Source organism: Musca autumnalis, unplaced genomic scaffold (assembly GCF_047663935.1).
Source record: "Musca autumnalis isolate F117 unplaced genomic scaffold, ASM4766393v1 scaffold_5, whole genome shotgun sequence".
In the NCBI taxonomy this organism is placed as follows: domain Eukaryota; kingdom Metazoa; phylum Arthropoda; class Insecta; order Diptera; family Muscidae; genus Musca; species Musca autumnalis.
In genome coordinates this window covers 192,606,713-192,623,272 of record NW_027412088.1, presented here as the reverse complement: position 1 = coordinate 192,623,272, position 16,560 = coordinate 192,606,713, and the positions used below count along the sequence as shown (strand labels likewise).

The window sequence follows — 16,560 nt, the reverse complement described above, 5'->3', positions numbered from 1 at the left end:
AAAGTTTTCCATAGAAATTTTTTCAGCCCACTATGGGCAATAACTGTTTCTATAAAAATGCAATATATATTTTTAAAGAACATTTGGAGTCCTTCATGAGCTTGAAAGATTTCTAGATAAATTTTTGAGGTCTCTATGGGCTCGGAAGATTTCTAAAGAAATTTTTGAGGCGACAAAGATTTCTATAGAAATTTGCTTGAGCCCTCTATGGGCGATAAAGATTTCTGTATAATATTCTTATCCCTCTATGTGATATAAAGGTTTCTATAGAGTTTTCTTGGCCCTCTATGGCGATACAGATTTCTAAAAAATTTGTTGGTCCCCTATGGTCGAAAAAGAGTTTTATAGAAAGTTTTTGAGACCTATGTGGGCGATAACGATTTCTGTAGAAAATTTTTGAGCTCTCATTGAGCGATAAAGATTTCTATAGAAAATTTTTGGGCCCTCTGTGGGCGAAAAGATTTCTATAGAACTTTGTTGAGCCCTTAATGGTCTCTAAAGATTCCTATATAATTTTTTTGGGCCCTCATTGCTCTACACCAACCTGCTGAAAATTTTACTTACCACCAATTTCCATTCCCTTCTCCATAAGGTTCTCAAACTTATGACACAAATTAACACAATAGATCTGCATATTCCTTTATAAAAAAATGTATTTAACTATACAATAAAAATAAAAAAATCACATTTTAAATCTCTTCAAAATTCAAATAAATAGGATCCAATGTGGACATAGTCGGTGATTCGGGATTAAAGCGTAGAGGAGTTTTTGTTTTTGGACTGAGCGTAAAACGATAACGACTAACAATTGTGGCCAATGAGAGACGTGATTGAAGTTTACCAAAACGCAAGCCAATACAGTTACGTGGACCATCACCAAAGCCCAACCATTCTACAGACTCACGATTCTTGACCATGTCTGGGGAGAAACGTTCAGGATCAAATTTATCAGGATTCGGATATAGTTCGGGATCATTGTGTATACCCAAGACTGGTATGAAGGTCATGGTGCCAGCTTCAAGTTTAAACTTGGGATGGCCCGGGATAACATAGTCACGTAAAGCTCGGCGAGTTATAAATGGTACAACGGGATATTTGCGTAGGGATTCTATGGAGGATCAAAGGAAAAGGTTTTTTATTGGATAAAATTTTTTTTTTTGGATAAAGGTTTTTTATTGGATAAAATTTATTTTATTTCAACTTACCACACAATACTTGATTTAGATAAGGCATTTCGGACAGACTTTCATAGGTAAATCCTTCGGGGGAGTTGCACTTCTTTAACGTTTCGGTGACTTCTTGGCGCAAACGTTCTTGAATTTCTTGATTTTGGGCCATTTCATAGAGCGCAAATGTCACAGTCGAAGAAGAGGTTTCAAAACCACCCAAAAAGAAGACGAAGACTTGGGCAGCCAATTCTTCAAAAGTGAGACCTCCCAGACCTGATTTGTCTTCCTTGTTGTTTTTCAATTCAATTAAAATATTTAGAAAATCATTTCTCTCAATTTTGTGTTTCTCACGATATTCAACGGTATCTTTTATGGTTTTCGTAAAGAATTGATGGACATCTTCGGGCAATATACGCATTCCCAAAGCTCGGGCCAATTTGGGAAAACTGTCAATAAAAGCCATGATCAGATGATTGTGGCGTTGCACCTCAATGGACTTACGACCCAATCGAGTAAATTCATCTTCATTATTTTTCAAGCTATTGCACTCAATACCAAAGGCCACACGTCCAATAATTTCCGTACCAAGACGTCCCAGCAAATCACGTATTTCTACTTGGGCACCTTTTTGCACATTCTCATGTAAAACAGCCATAAAATCCGATATCACACTGAGCACAGTGGGATACATAAATTTCATTTTACCCGAAGTAAAGGCGGGCGAGACTTTATTTCTCATGCTGCGCCATTTTTGACCATCCATAAAGAATAGATGACCCGTCAACGGATCTTCCTTTTCATTATAATACATGCCACGATCGGTGAAGTTTGCGAAATCTTTTATCATCACATTCTTTATGGTGGGTATATCCAGCAGAACTGCAACTGGTCGCGGACCCATAAAAATACCAGCAAACGGTGCAGTACCACGATATTTTATACAATAATCCTTTAAAATGTCACTTAATGATCGTTTAGTACGATACTCTTGCATATTTCCGTAGAGCATATGGGGAGCATCATGAGGTACACCGCGATTTTTCCAATAATTTAAATTTCTTCGCAGAAATAGCACGGCCACCGAAACGAGGGCAGTGAGTAGATACAAAAGCGTGCTACTTAATTCCATGTTCGAAAGTAGACTGATTTTGGATGTTCAAAAAAGCCAACGATTTAATAAAAATACACGGGTACGCTGATTATGTATTCTGCTTGTAGAGTTGGTGATGTGCTGATAATAATAAAAAAATTGGTAATCATGACAAGAATATTTGACAATGATTAGGCGAAAACAACGCTATAACTGGCAGTATAGGTTGGTTGGAAAAGATGTCAGACTGGTTTGAGTGATTTGATTTCAGGGAGGCTCTAAAATTGTCTATAGAAATCTTTGGAGCACAGAGAAGGCTCAAAAAATTCTATAGGAATTGGACTCAACATATGTCTGTATAAATCTTGAGAGGCAAGAAAGGGCTCAACAAAGTTCTATAGTAATCTTCAGAGCCCAGGAAAGGCTCAAACATTTCAATAAAAATCTTGAAAGCCCAAGGAGGGCTCAAAAAATTTAAATTTCTATTGAAATGTTGAGAGCCCAGGGATGGCTCAAAAAAATTTCTATAGAAATCTTGAGAGCCCAGGGAAGACTCAAAATTCAAATTCAATTCTGTAGAAATCTTGAGAGCCCAGGGAGGACTCAAAAAATGTCTATAAAAATATTGAGAGCCCACTAGGGGTTAAAAAATGTCCATAGAAATCCTGAGAGCCCATTAGGGGTTAACAAAAATTCTATAGACATTTTTGAAGTACAGTGAGGGCTCAAAAAATGTGTAGAAATCCTGACAAATTATGGAGCGCTCAAACAACTTCTATAAAAATCCTGAGAGAACGGGGATGACCCAACAAAATTCTATAGAAATCTTCAGTGCCCAGAGAAATGGTCAAAAATGTCTATAGAAATCTTGAGAGCCCAGAGCTCAACAATTTTTTTATACAAATCTTGAGAAATCAGGGAGGGCTAAAAAAGTGTTAATATAAATCTTGAGAGGGGGAGAGCTCGAACAATTTCTATATAATTCTTGAGAGACCAGGAAGGGCTCAAAAAATGTCAATAGAAATCTTGAGAGCCCAGGTTGGGATCAAAACCTTTTTATAGAAATCTTGAGAGCCCAGGTTCAAAAAAGTTGTATAGCAAACTTGAGAGACAAGGGAGGGAGGCTTTGGAGCCTAGGAAGGACTCAAAAATTTTCTATAAACATCTGTGGAGCCTAGGAAGTGCTCAGAAAATGCTTGGAGCCCATGGAGGACTCAGAACATTCCTATGGAAATCTTTGGAGGCCAGGGTGGTCCAAAAATTTTCTAAAGAAATACTGAGAGTCCAAGGAGGGCTCAAAAGTTATATATAGAAATATTGAGACACCAGAGAGCGCTCAAAAACTTTTTATAGAAATCCTGAGAAGCCAAGGGGGGCTCATAATTTTTCTTTGGAAATAGTGACAGCCCGGGGAAGGCTCAGTAAATTTGTATAGAAATTTGGGGGTCCCTCCCTGGGACAAAAAATATATATATATAAAAACTGTTGGTGGCCAACAGAAATCTCTGGAGAAAATGTTTGGAGCGCTCAGAACATTTTTATGGAAATCTGTAGAGCACGGGTTGAGAATCTTGTTGGTGGCCAGGGAGGGCTCAAAAAATATCTATTGAAATCTTTGGAGGCTCAACAAATTTCTATAGAAATCTCTGGGGGTCCCTCCCTGGGACAATAAATTTATATAAAAACTGTTGGTGGCCAGGGAGGGCTCAACAAATTTTTATAGAAATCTCTGGAGAAAATGTATGGAGCCCATGAGCGCTCAAAAAATTTTTATGGAAATCTTTAGAGCACAGGTTGAGAATCATGAGAATCTTGTTGGTGGCCAGGGAGGGCTCAAAAAATATCTTTGGCGACTCAACAAATTTCTATAGAAATCTCTGGAGCCTGGGAAGTACTCAGATAATGTTTGGAGCCCTTGAGGGCTCAAAGAGTGTCTATGGAAATATTTAGAGTCCAAGGAGGGCTCAAAAAATTTCAATAGAAATCTTGAAAGCCCTGGGAGGGCTCAAAAAAGGTATATAGAATTCTTGAAACCCTAGGGAGCGCTCAAAAATGTCTTTAGAAATCTTGAGAGTCCAGGGAGTGCTCAAAAAAATCTATAGAAATCTTTGAAGCCCAGGGAGGATTACAATATGTCTACAGAACCCTTTGGAGCCTAGGGAGGGCTCACAAAAATTCTGTAGTAATTCTATAGAAATCTTGAGAGCCCAGGTAGGCCTTAAAAACATTTCTATAGAAATCTTGAGAGTCCAGGGATTGCAATTCTATAGAAATCGTTAGTGTCCAGGGAGGAGTTAGAAAATGTCTACAAAACCCTTTGGAGCCTAGGCACGGCTCAAAAACTTTCTATAGAAATCTTGAGAGCCCAAGGAATGGCTCAAAAAATTTCTACAGTAATCTTGAGAGCCCAGAGAGGGCTTTACAATTCTCTATACAAATATTTTGAGTCCATAGAGTTCTCTAAAAAGTCAAGAAAAAATTCTCTATACATTTTTAGAGACCACCAAAAATTGTTTTAAATAAATTGTCCAGAGTTAAAAATTCAATAATAATAATTTTTTTATTTTCTAAACCTACATTTTAAAAAAATTCTCTAAAATTAAAAACATATTAAACCTTATCCTAGATTGGCTCCAACTTCAAATATATTCCTTGACGTGGTGACAAAACCACCGGCTTTGCTTGAAATGTTAAAAACGCTGGTGTCTGCGGGCAAACACTAACACGGAATCGGTGCAAAATATTTGCCAAACCCAAGCGAGTTTGCATTTTGGCAAACCGGGCACCAATACAATTACGGGGACCATCACCAAAAGGCATAAATTCAATGGGATCGCGTTGCTTTACCATATCGGGCGAAAAACGTTCGGGATCAAATTCTTCGGGTTGGGGATAAAATTCCGGATCATGTTGTATACCCATGATTGGTATGAAAATGGGTGTACCCTTGGGTATGACAAACTTCGGGTGACCCGGTACCCGGTATTCAGTCAAGGCTTGGCGATTTAGAAATGGCAAAATGGGATATTTGCGTAGAGTTTCTGGAAAAAAATTGAAAGAAAGTAATTTTTATGGCTTACTATGCAACATTTGTACAACTTACCCGACACAACCTGATCCATGTAGGACATATTCATAATTATATCATAGGTTAGATCTGGAGATGCTTCAAACATTTCATTAATTTCTTCCCTGAGACACTCCTGAATTTGCTGATTCTTGGCAATTTCATAAAGAGCATAGGCCATTGTCGATGAGGATGTTTCAAAGCCGGCCAAAAAGAAGACAAAAACCTGGGCCGCCAATTCTTCTAGGTCCATGCCTCCAAGACCAGATTTATCATCCACTGTGTTCTTAAACTCCATTAGGATATTTAAAAAGTCACTACGCTGAATTTTATGCTTCTCCCGATAATCCACCGTCTCCTTGATTGTTTTCATAAAGAACTCATGGACATCTTGCGGTGTGACTCGCATGCCCAACATTCTGGATAGCCGTGGAAAGCTATCAATGAATGACATTATCAAGGCATTATGTCTTTGGGTCTCAAGGGATTTTCTTCCCAATACCAGAAATTTATCCTCAGGATTGCTCAAACTATTACATTCAATACCAAAGGCCACACTGCCAATCACATCGATGGTAAAACGCCCCAACATATCACGTATATCCGTGATAGGATTCTCTCTTACCTTCTGCGACAAAACATCCATAAAACGAACGGCAACCTTTAGAACAGTGGGATACATATTCTTCATTTTACCCGATGTAAAGGTGGGTGATAACTTGTTACGCATACTACGCCATTTATCACCGTCCACAAAGAACAAATGTCCCGTAAGGGGATCGGATTTTTCATTATAATATAAGCCACGATCGGTGAACTGATTAAAATCTTTTATCAAAACTTGTTTTATGAGTTGCTTTTCCAGCAGCACCACACCAGGCCGTTGGCCATTAAATATACCCGCAAAGGGACCATAACCTTTAAATTTCCTGTAATAGGCGGCCAATATTTCACCCATACATCGCTGCGTACGATAGCCGTTCATATTGCCCATCAGGGCACTCGGCTCCTCGTGTGGTATATCCAAATTTTTCCAATAGTTCAGATTTCTCCTTAGCAAATAAACAATTGCCGATGCAATGGCGATAATCAGATAGACCAGAACGGTGGCGACCTCCATTGCAACTGTTGCAGGTTGTACGTATTTTACAATAAAACTGGACTGGTGCACCAATGCCTTCAAATTTATACTCCAAAAAGTATAAAATTCTATTGCTGTTGAGGTTAATGTCATCGTCGAAGGTATTTTCTTATCAAGAAATTCGCTTACATTTTGAATTGGATGCAATGAACAAGCTTAAAAAATGTATTTGTTGATAATATGTACACTGCGTTTCAATAATAAATTCATGATAACAGGTAGTAGTATCGCATTGCCGGATATCTACATCCCTGTTTTGTAGAAGCTCTCCAACAAATTGTGGGTAATTTCATTGAAATGAACGTTTTTGAACCCTACCTGAGATTTAAAGTGTCTATAGAAATTTGTTTGAGCCCTCCCGCAGCTCTTAATATTTCTTTAAAAATATTTTGAGTCCTCCAGCGGCTCTCAAGATTTCTATAGCAATTTTTTTAGCCCACTAAATACTTATATAGAAACCTTTTGAGCCCTCCCATACTTTCTATGGACATTTTTTGAGCCTTCCCAGGACTTATATAGAAATCTGTTGAGCCCTCCCAGGGCTTTCATACTTTCTATGGAAATTTTTTGAGCACTCCCAGGACCTTAATGGTCTCTATTGATATTTTTTTTATCCCTACTCGGCTTCAAATAATTTAATGGAAAATGTTGAGCCTTCTCTGGGCACTCAGGATTTATATAGACATTTTTAAAAAAAGCAAAAATCCACGATTTAAAAAAAATCTTTTACTAATCCACGATAAAAAAAATCTTTAAATAACCCACGATTAAAAAATCTTTAAAAAATCTACGATTTAAAAAAATCTTTAAATAATCCACGATTAAAAAATCTTTAAAAAATCTACTATTTAAAAAATTCTTTAAAAACCAACAATTTTTTACGACGTAAAAAACTATACACGATTACTTAAAAAAATATATATAAAAACTAAGACAAAATCTATAAAACCTACGACAGCTATTTCTGGGTTCCAGAAAATAAAAAATTGACGATTTCTGGGTCCCAGAAAATAAAAAAATCCACGATTTCTGGTTCCCAGAAAATAAAAAAATCCACGATTTCTGGGTTCCAGAAAATAAAAGAAATCCACGATTTCTGGGTTCCAGAAAATAAAAAAAATTCACAATTTCTTATTGTCAAAAATTCTTTAAAAAATCCACGATTTCTGGATTCCAGAAAATAAAAGAAATCCACGATTTCTGGGTTCCAGAAAATAAAAAAAAAATACAATTTCTTATTGTCAAAAATTCTTTAAAAAAAACACGATTTCTGGGTTCCAGAAAATAAAAAAATCACAATTTCTTATTGTCAAAAATTCTTTAAAAAATCCACGATTTCTGGATTCCAGCAAAATAAAAGAAATCCACGATGTCTGGGTTTCAGAAAATAAAAAAATTCACAATTTCTTATTGTCAAAAATTCTTTAAAAAATCCACGATTTCTGGGTTCCAGAAAATAAAAAATATTCACAATTTCTTATTGTCAAAAATTCTTTAAAAAATCCACGATTTCTGGGTTCCAGAAAATAAAAAATATTCACAATTTCTTATTGTCAAAAATTCTTTAAAAAATCCACGATTTCTGGGTTCTTGTTTTCAAAAATTCCTTCAAAAATCCACGATTTCTTGTTGTCATGATTCTTTAAAAAATCCACAATTTCTTGTTGTCAATAATTCTTTAAAAAATCCAGGATTGCTTGTTGTCAAAAATTATTTTTTGAGGTGAAAAATATATTTAAAAAAAAAAATTAACGATTTAAAAAAAAAAAAAACTTGAAAAAAATTCGCGATTAAAAAAGTTCTTGAAAAAATGTTTAAAACTAATCTTAAAAAATTTACGAGTTTTTTGAGAAAAATTCGTGCAAAAATCCACGATTTACAAAAAATCGTTAGAAAATCCACGATTTAAAAAAAAAAAATTAAAACTCCACGATATAAAAAATCTTTAAATAATCCACGATTAATAAAATCTTTAAATAATCCACGAATAAAAAAATCTTTAAGTAATCCACAATAAAAAAATCTTTAAAAACGCCAAGATTTAAAAAATCTTTAAAATATCCACGATTTAAAAAATTTTTAAAAAATCCACGATTTAAAATAAAATCTTTTAAGAGACCTCAATTTTTAAAAATCTACGACTTAAAAAAACTATACACGATTATTAAAAAAAAAATTACGACAAAATCTATAAAATCTACGACCGCGATTTCTGGGTTCCAGAAATTCAAAAATCCACGATTTCTTGTTTCCAGAAAATAAAAAATCCACGATTTCTTGGTGTCAAAAAATCTTCAAAAAATCCAAGATTTCTTGTTGTAAAAAAATCTTTAAACAAATCCACGATTTGTTGTTGTCAAAAATTCTTTAAAAAATCCACGATTTCTTGTTGTCAAAAATTCTTTAAAAAATCCACAATTTGTTGTTGTCAAAAATTCTTTAAAAAATCCACAATTTCTTGTTGTCAAAAATTCTTTAAAAAATGCACGATTTCTTGTTGTTGTTTAAAGAATTTAAAAAAAAATACACGATTTTTTTTTTATTTAAAAAATTAACGTTTTTATTTTCCCAAAAACTGTTTAAAAATCCATGTTTTTTTGTGTCTCAAAAATTCTTTAAAAAATTTAAGTTTTCTGTGTCTCAAAAATTCTTTAAAAAATCCAAGTTTTCTGTGTCTCAAAAATTCTTTAAAAAATCCAAGTTTTCTGTGTCTCAAAAATTCTTTAAAAAATCCACGATTTCTTGTTGTCAAGAATTCTTTAAAAAATCCACGCTTTCTTGTTGTCAAAAATTCTTTAAAAAAATCCAGGATTTCTTGTTGTCAAAAATTCTTTAAAAAATCCACGATTTCTTGTTGTCAAGAATTCTTTAAAAAATCCACGATTTCTTATTGTGCCAAATTCTATAAAAAATCCACGATTTCTTATCGTCAAAAATTCTTTAAAAAATCCACGATTTCTTATCGTCAAAAATTCTTTAAAAAATCCACGATTTCTTTTTGTCAAAAATTCTTTAAAAAATCCACGATTTGTTATTGTCAAAAATTCTTTAAAAAATTCACGATTTTTTGTTTCTGGGGCCCAAAAATTGTTTAAAAAATTTTCGTTTTTATTTTCCCAAAAATTCTTTAAAAAATTTTCGCTTTTATTTTCCCAAAAATTCTTTAAGAACATCCAAGTTGTCTGTGTCTCAGAAATTCTTTAAGAACATCCAAGTTGTCTGTGTCTCAGAAATTCTTTAAAAAATCAAAGTTGTCTGTGTCTCAAAAATTTTTTAAAAAAATCCAAGTTGTCTGTGTCTCAAAAACTCTTTAAAAAATCCAAGTTCTCTGTGGCTCAAAAATTCTTTAAAAAATCCACTTTTTCTGTGTCTCAAAAACTCTTTAAAAAATCCACGTTCTCTGTGTCTCAAAAATTCTTTAAAAAATCCACTTTTTCTGTGTCTCAAAAATTCTTTAAAAAATCCACTTTTCTGTGTCTCAAAAATTCTTTTAAAAAAATCCTAAAATTCTTTAAAAAATCCACGATGTCTTATTGTCAAAAATTCTTTAAAAAATCCACTTTTCTGTGTCTCAAAAATTCTTTTAAAAAAATCCAAAAATTCTTTAAAAAATCCACGATGTCTTATTGTCAAAAATTCTTTAAAAAATCCACTTTTCTGTGTCTCAAAAATTCTTTTAAAAAAATCCAAAAATTCTTTAAAAAATCCACGATGTCTTATTGTCAAAAATTCTTTAAAAAATCCACGATTTCTTATTGTCAAAAATTCTTTAAAAAATCCACGATTTCTTATTGTCAAAAATTCTTTAAAAAATCCACGATTTCTTATTGTCAAAAATTCTTTAAAAAATCCACAATTTCTTATTGTCAAAAATTCTTTAAAAAATCCACGATTTCTTATTGTCAAAAATTCTTTAAAAAATCCACGATTTCTTATTGTCAAAAATTCTTTAAAAAATCCACGATTTCTTATTGTCAAAAATTCTTTAAAAAATCCACGATTTCTTATTGTCAAAAATTCTTTAAAAAATCCACGATTTCTTATTGTCAAAAATTCTTTAAAAAATCCACGATTTCTTATTGTCAAAAATTCTTTAAAAAATCCACGATTTCTTATTGTCAAAAATTCTTGAAAATCCACGATTTTTTGTTTCTGGGTCCCAAAAATTATTTAAAAAAATCCACGATTTCGGAGTTAGTAGAGGTTTTGTAATGATTACTTTTGCTGGGTATTGTTCAATTCCTTGTTTACACCGCTCAACCTTAGTGTAGAGTGACTATCAAATTCGTTAAACACTTCTCTTTTTTGTTTTTCTATTGTAGCCTTATTGTTCGTTATTATTTTGCTCTGCCATGAATGACTATCAAAAAATTGATACTGGCTAAAAAGTGCCCAGTCATGGTGCTTAGCATTTTAATCTTTTTTTTTCGCTTATTAGGTGCCACGATTTAAGAAGATGTTTTTAACACACCCCAAATGATTTGACAAAAAACTTTTCATTACTCGCTGATAACAAAATGACAGTTCACATTTTGTTGTACAAATATTTTGGTGATAGTGACACACTTTGATAACGATGGGAGATCCATTGGAGCTGATAAAGGTTATAATAAAACATACAAATTGTAGTTTAATAAAAATAAACAAATTAATTTATTGACCTGGGAAAATAATTTAAAATGCAACGTAATAGAGATTTTTGGGGCAAATAATTCAGCTTTGTAGACATGTTAGGTAATTTGTGATCCATTAGTAGTGTGAATAGTGTGATTTTTTAAGGTCAATGACCTCACTAAATACTGTTATTTAGTTGTTTATAGCCAGCTTCATTGATAGCAATCCCAATTTCTACGTCACTTAGACTTTCAGAGAACATTAATAAAATTTATTTCTAAATACTGATAAAATATTGAAATTGATAAGACCGTTTAAGAAGTTCCCCACACAATTTGGCTATATTTTTACTAAAGTATATTTTAAGGCTACAAGTGCTCCTAGTTGCAAAATATTTTTCAACAATGAGAAATGCATTTATTTCAAAATTTTAAAATTGAAATTGGTCGGTCATCAATTTATTGACCTACCTACACATGTAAATAGGTATAACATAACGAGGTTTGTCTCTACACCGAATTCTTTGTACAGAGAAGCTACACGTTTTTATGATTAATAATATTTTATCGGCACAAATTGATAAATTTATGTATGTATATTAAGTGATTTACTTTTTATAAACTTTTTTCTTTTCAACATACTAAAAAAGTAACAATTAACATTCTCATCAAGTTCGATGAAGCGCGCCAACCGGTTTGGTGGGTTGTGCCATACATCTGCTAATGATTGACACGACCTACAGCAAAGTGATCTGTTTACAAACAATTTCACAGTATTTTGGTATTGAGAGTTAATCGGCTGCGCTATACCAGAAAGCGTTTAGATGACTTGCACAAAAAATAGTAACTATTAATTAAAAAAACAAACTACCGGATATAGCTACACATATTCAAAACTTGTTTGAGAATCGAAAACCGGGATGTTTTATGACACAAAACACGGAGAGATAATAAAACCGTGGAATTTTTAAAAAAATTTTGACCCAGAAATCTTGGATTTTTTAAAGAATTTTTATGAACCAGAAATCGTGGATTTTTTAAAGAATTTTTATAAAACAGAAATCGTGGATTTTTTAAAGAATTTTTATAAAACAGAAATCGTGGATTTTTTAAAGAATTTTTATAAAACAGATATCGTGGATTTTTTAAAGAATTTTTATAAAACAGAAATCGTGGATTTTTTAAAGAATTTTGATCAACCAGAAATCGTGGATTTTTTAAATAATTTTTATCAAACAGAAATCGTGGATTTTTTAAAGAATTTTTATCAACCAGAAATCGTGGATTTTTTAAAGAATTTTTATGAACCAGAAGTCGTGGATTTTTTAAAGAATTTTGATAAACCAGATATCGTGGATTTTTTAACTAATTTTTATCAAACAGAAATCGTGGATTTTTTAAAGAATTTTGATAAACCAGAAATCGTGGATTTTTTAACTAATTTTTATCAAACAGAAATCGTGGATTTTTTAAAGAATTTTTATCAACCAGAAATCGTGGATTTTTTAAAGAATTTTTATCAACCAGAAATCGTGGATTTTTTAAAGAATTTTTATCAACCAGAAATCGTGGATTTTTTAAAGAATTTTTATCAACCAGAAATCGTGGATTTTTTAAAGAATTTTTATCAACCAGAAATCGTGGATTTTTTAAAGAATTTTTATCAACCAGAAATCGTGGATTTTTTAAAGAATTTTTATCAACCAGAAATCGTGGATTTTTTAAAGAATTTTTATCAACCAGAAATCGTGGATTTTTTAAAGAATTTTTATCAACCAGAAATCGTGGATTTTTTAAAGAATTTTTATCAACCAGAAATCGTGGATTTTTTAAAGAATTTTTATCAACCAGAAATCGTGGATTTTTTAAAGAATTTTTATCAACCAGAAATCGTGGATTTTTTAAAGAATTTTTATCAACCAGAAATCGTGGATTTTTTAAAGAATTTTTATCAACCAGAAATCGTGGATTTTTTAAAGAATTTTTATGAACCAAAAATCGTGGATTTTTTAAAGAATTTTTATGAACCAGAAATCGTGGATTTTTAAAGAATTTTTATCAACCAGAAATCGTGGATTTTTTAAAGAATTTTTAACAATCAGAAATCGTGGATTTTTTAAAGAATTTTTATCAACCAGAAATCGTGTATTTTTTAAAGAATTTTTATGAACCAAAAATCGTGGATTTTTTAAAGAATTTTTATGAACCAGAAATCGTGGATATTTTAAAGAATTTTTATAAACCAGAAATCGTGGATTTTTTAAAGAATTTTTATGAACCAGAAATCGTGGATTTTTTAAAGAATTTTTATCAACCAGAAATCGTGGATTTTTTATAGAATTTTTATCAACCAGAAATCGTGGATTTTTTAAAGAATTTTTATCAACCAGAAATCGTGGATTTTTTATAGAATTTTTATCAACCAGAAATCGTGGATTTTTTATAGAATTTTTATCAACCAGAAATCGTGGATTTTTTAAAGAATTTTTATCAACCAGAAATCGTGGATTTTTTAAAGAATTTTTATCAACCAGAAATCGTGGATTTTTTAAAGAATTTTTAGGACAGAGAAATCGTGGATTTTTTAAAGAATTTTTAGGACAGAAAAATCGTGGATTTTTTAAAGAATTTTTAGGACAGAGAAATCGTGGATTTTTTAAAGAATTTTTAGGACAGAGAAATCGTGGATTTTTTAAAGAATTTTTAGGACAGAGAAATCGTGGATTTTTTAAAGAATTTTTAGGACAGAGAAATCGTGGATGTTTTAAAGAATTTTTAGGACAGAGAAATCGTGGATTTTTTAAAGAATTTTTAGGACAGAGAAATCGTGGATTTTTTAAAGAATTTTTAGGACAGAGAAATCGTGGATTTTTTAAAGAATTTTTAGGACAGAGAAATCGTGGATTTTTTAAAAGAATTTTTAGGACAGAGAAATCGTGGATTTTTTAAAGAATTTTTAGGACAGAGAAATCGTGGATTTTTTAAAGAATTTTTAGGACAGAGAAATCGTGGATTTTTTAAAGAATTTTTAGGACAGAGAAATCGTGGATTTTTTAAAGAATTTTTAGGACAGAGAAATCGTGGATTTTTTAAAGAATTTTTAGGACAGAGAAATCGTGGATTTTTTATAGAATTTTTAGGACAGAGAAATCGTGGATTTTTTAAAGAATTTTTAGGACAGAGAAATCGTGGATTTTTTAAAGAATTTTTAGGACAGAGAAATCGTGGATTTTTTAAAGAATTTTTAGGACAGAGAAATCGTGGATTTTTTAAAGAATTTTTAGGACAGAGAAATCGTGGATTTTTTAAAGAATTTTTAGGACAGAGAAATCGTGGATTTTTTAAAGAATTTTTAGGACAGAGAAATCGTGGATTTTTTAAAGAATTTTTAGGACAGAGAAATCGTGGATTTTTTAAAGAATTTTTATCAACCAGAAATCGTGGATTTTTTAAAGAATTTTTATCAACCAGAAATCGTGGATTTTTTAAAGAATTTTTATCAACCAGAAATCGTGGATTTTTTAAAGAATTTTTATCAACCAGAAATCGTGGATTTTTTAAAGAATTTTTATCAACCAGAAATCGTGGATTTTTTAAAGAATTTTTATCAACCAGAAATCGTGGATTTTTTAAAGAATTTTTATCAACCAGAAATCGTGGATTTTTTAAAGAATTTTTATCAACCAGAAATCGTGGATTTTTTAAAGAATTTTTATCAACCAGAAATCGTGGATTTTTTAAAGAATTTTTATCAACCAGAAATCGTGGATTTTTTAAAGAATTTTTATCAACCAGAAATCGTGGATTTTTTAAAGAATTTTTATCAACCAGAAATCGTGGATTTTTTAAAGAATTTTTATCAACCAGAAATCGTGGATTTTTTAAAGAATTTTTATCAACCAGAAATCGTGGATTTTTTAAAGAATTTTTATCAACCAGAAATCGTGGATTTTTTAAAGAATTTTTATCAACCAGAAATCGTGGATTTTTTAAAGAATTTTTATCAACCAGAAATCGTGGATTTTTTAAAGAATTTTTATCAACCAGAAATCGTGGATTTTTTAAAGAATTTTTATCAACCAGAAATCGTGGATTTTTTAAAGAATTTTTATCAACCAGAAATCGTGGATTTTTTAAAGAATTTTTATCAACCAGAAATCGTGGATTTTTTAAAGAATTTTTATCAACCAGAAATCGTGGATTTTTTAAAGAATTTTTATCAACCAGAAATCGTGGATTTTTTAAAGAATTTTTATCAACCAGAAATCGTGGATTTTTTAAAGAATTTTTATCAACCAGAAATCGTGGATTTTTTAAAGAATTTTTATCAACCAGAAATCGTGGATTTTTTAAAGAATTTTTATCAACCAGAAATCGTGGATTTTTTAAAGAATTTTTATCAACCAGAAATCGTGGATTTTTTAAAGAATTTTTATCAACCAGAAATCGTGGATTTTTTAAAGAATTTTTATCAACCAGAAATCGTGGATTTTTTAAAGAATTTTTATCAACCAGAAATCGTGGATTTTTTAAAGAATTTTTATCAACCAGAAATCGTGGATTTTTTAAAGAATTTTTATCAACCAGAAATCGTGGATTTTTTAAAGAATTTTTATCAACCAGAAATCGTGGATTTTTTAAAGAATTTTTATCAACCAGAAATCGTGGATTTTTTAAAGAATTTTTATCAACCAGAAATCGTGGATTTTTTAAAGAATTTTTATCAACCAGAAATCGTGGATTTTTTAAAGAATTTTTATCAACCAGAAATCGTGGATTTTTTAAAGAATTTTTATCAACCAGAAATCGTGGATTTTTTAAAGAATTTTTATCAACCAGAAATCGTGGATTTTTTAAAGAATTTTTATCAACCAGAAATCGTGGATTTTTTAAAGAATTTTTATCAACCAGAAATCGTGGATTTTTTAAAGAATTTTTATCAACCAGAAATCGTGGATTTTTTAAAGAATTTTTATCAACCAGAAATCGTGGATTTTTTAAAGAATTTTTATCAACCAGAAATCGTGGATTTTTTAAAGAATTTTTATCAACCAGAAATCGTGGATTTTTTAAAGAATTTTTATCAACCAGAAATCGTGGATTTTTTAAAGAATTTTTATCAACCAGAAATCGTGGATTTTTTAAAGAATTTTTATCAACCAGAAATCGTGGATTTTTTAAAGAATTTTTATCAACCAGAAATCGTGGATTTTTTAAAGAATTTTTATCAACCAGAAATCGTGGATTTTTTAAAGAATTTTTATCAACCAGAAATCGTGGATTTTTTAAAGAATTTTTATCAACCAGAAATCGTGGATTTTTTAAAGAATTTTTATCAACCAGAAATCGTGGTTTTTTTAAAGAATTTTTATCAACCAGAAATCGTGGTTTTTTTAAAGAATTTTTATCAACCAGAAATCGTGGTTTTTTTAAAGAATTTTTATCAACCAGAAATCGTGGTTTTTTTAAAGAATTTTTAT

The 16,560-nt window shown here is 31.0% G+C and overlaps 2 protein-coding genes across 2 annotated transcripts; both read right to left on the bottom strand.

Annotated features, from left to right (window-relative positions):
- Positions 1–623: 623 nt before the first annotated feature.
- On the bottom strand, positions 624–2,383 carry LOC141387606 (cytochrome P450 6A1-like). Its single transcript, XM_073957515.1, has 2 exons — positions 1,206–2,383; positions 624–1,108 (listed from the first exon to the last, which is right to left on the bottom strand). The coding sequence occupies exons 1-2, from the start codon at positions 2,296–2,298 to the stop codon at positions 690–692; spliced, it is 1,512 nt and encodes a 503-aa protein (XP_073813616.1). The 5' UTR covers positions 2,299–2,383; the 3' UTR covers positions 624–689.
- A 2,410-nt stretch (positions 2,384–4,793) lies between these two features.
- Positions 4,794–6,496, bottom strand: LOC141387605 (cytochrome P450 6A1-like). Its single transcript, XM_073957514.1, has 2 exons — positions 5,363–6,496; positions 4,794–5,300 (listed from the first exon to the last, which is right to left on the bottom strand). The coding sequence occupies exons 1-2, from the start codon at positions 6,444–6,446 to the stop codon at positions 4,882–4,884; spliced, it is 1,503 nt and encodes a 500-aa protein (XP_073813615.1). The 5' UTR covers positions 6,447–6,496; the 3' UTR covers positions 4,794–4,881.
- Positions 6,497–16,560: the final 10,064 nt, after the last annotated feature.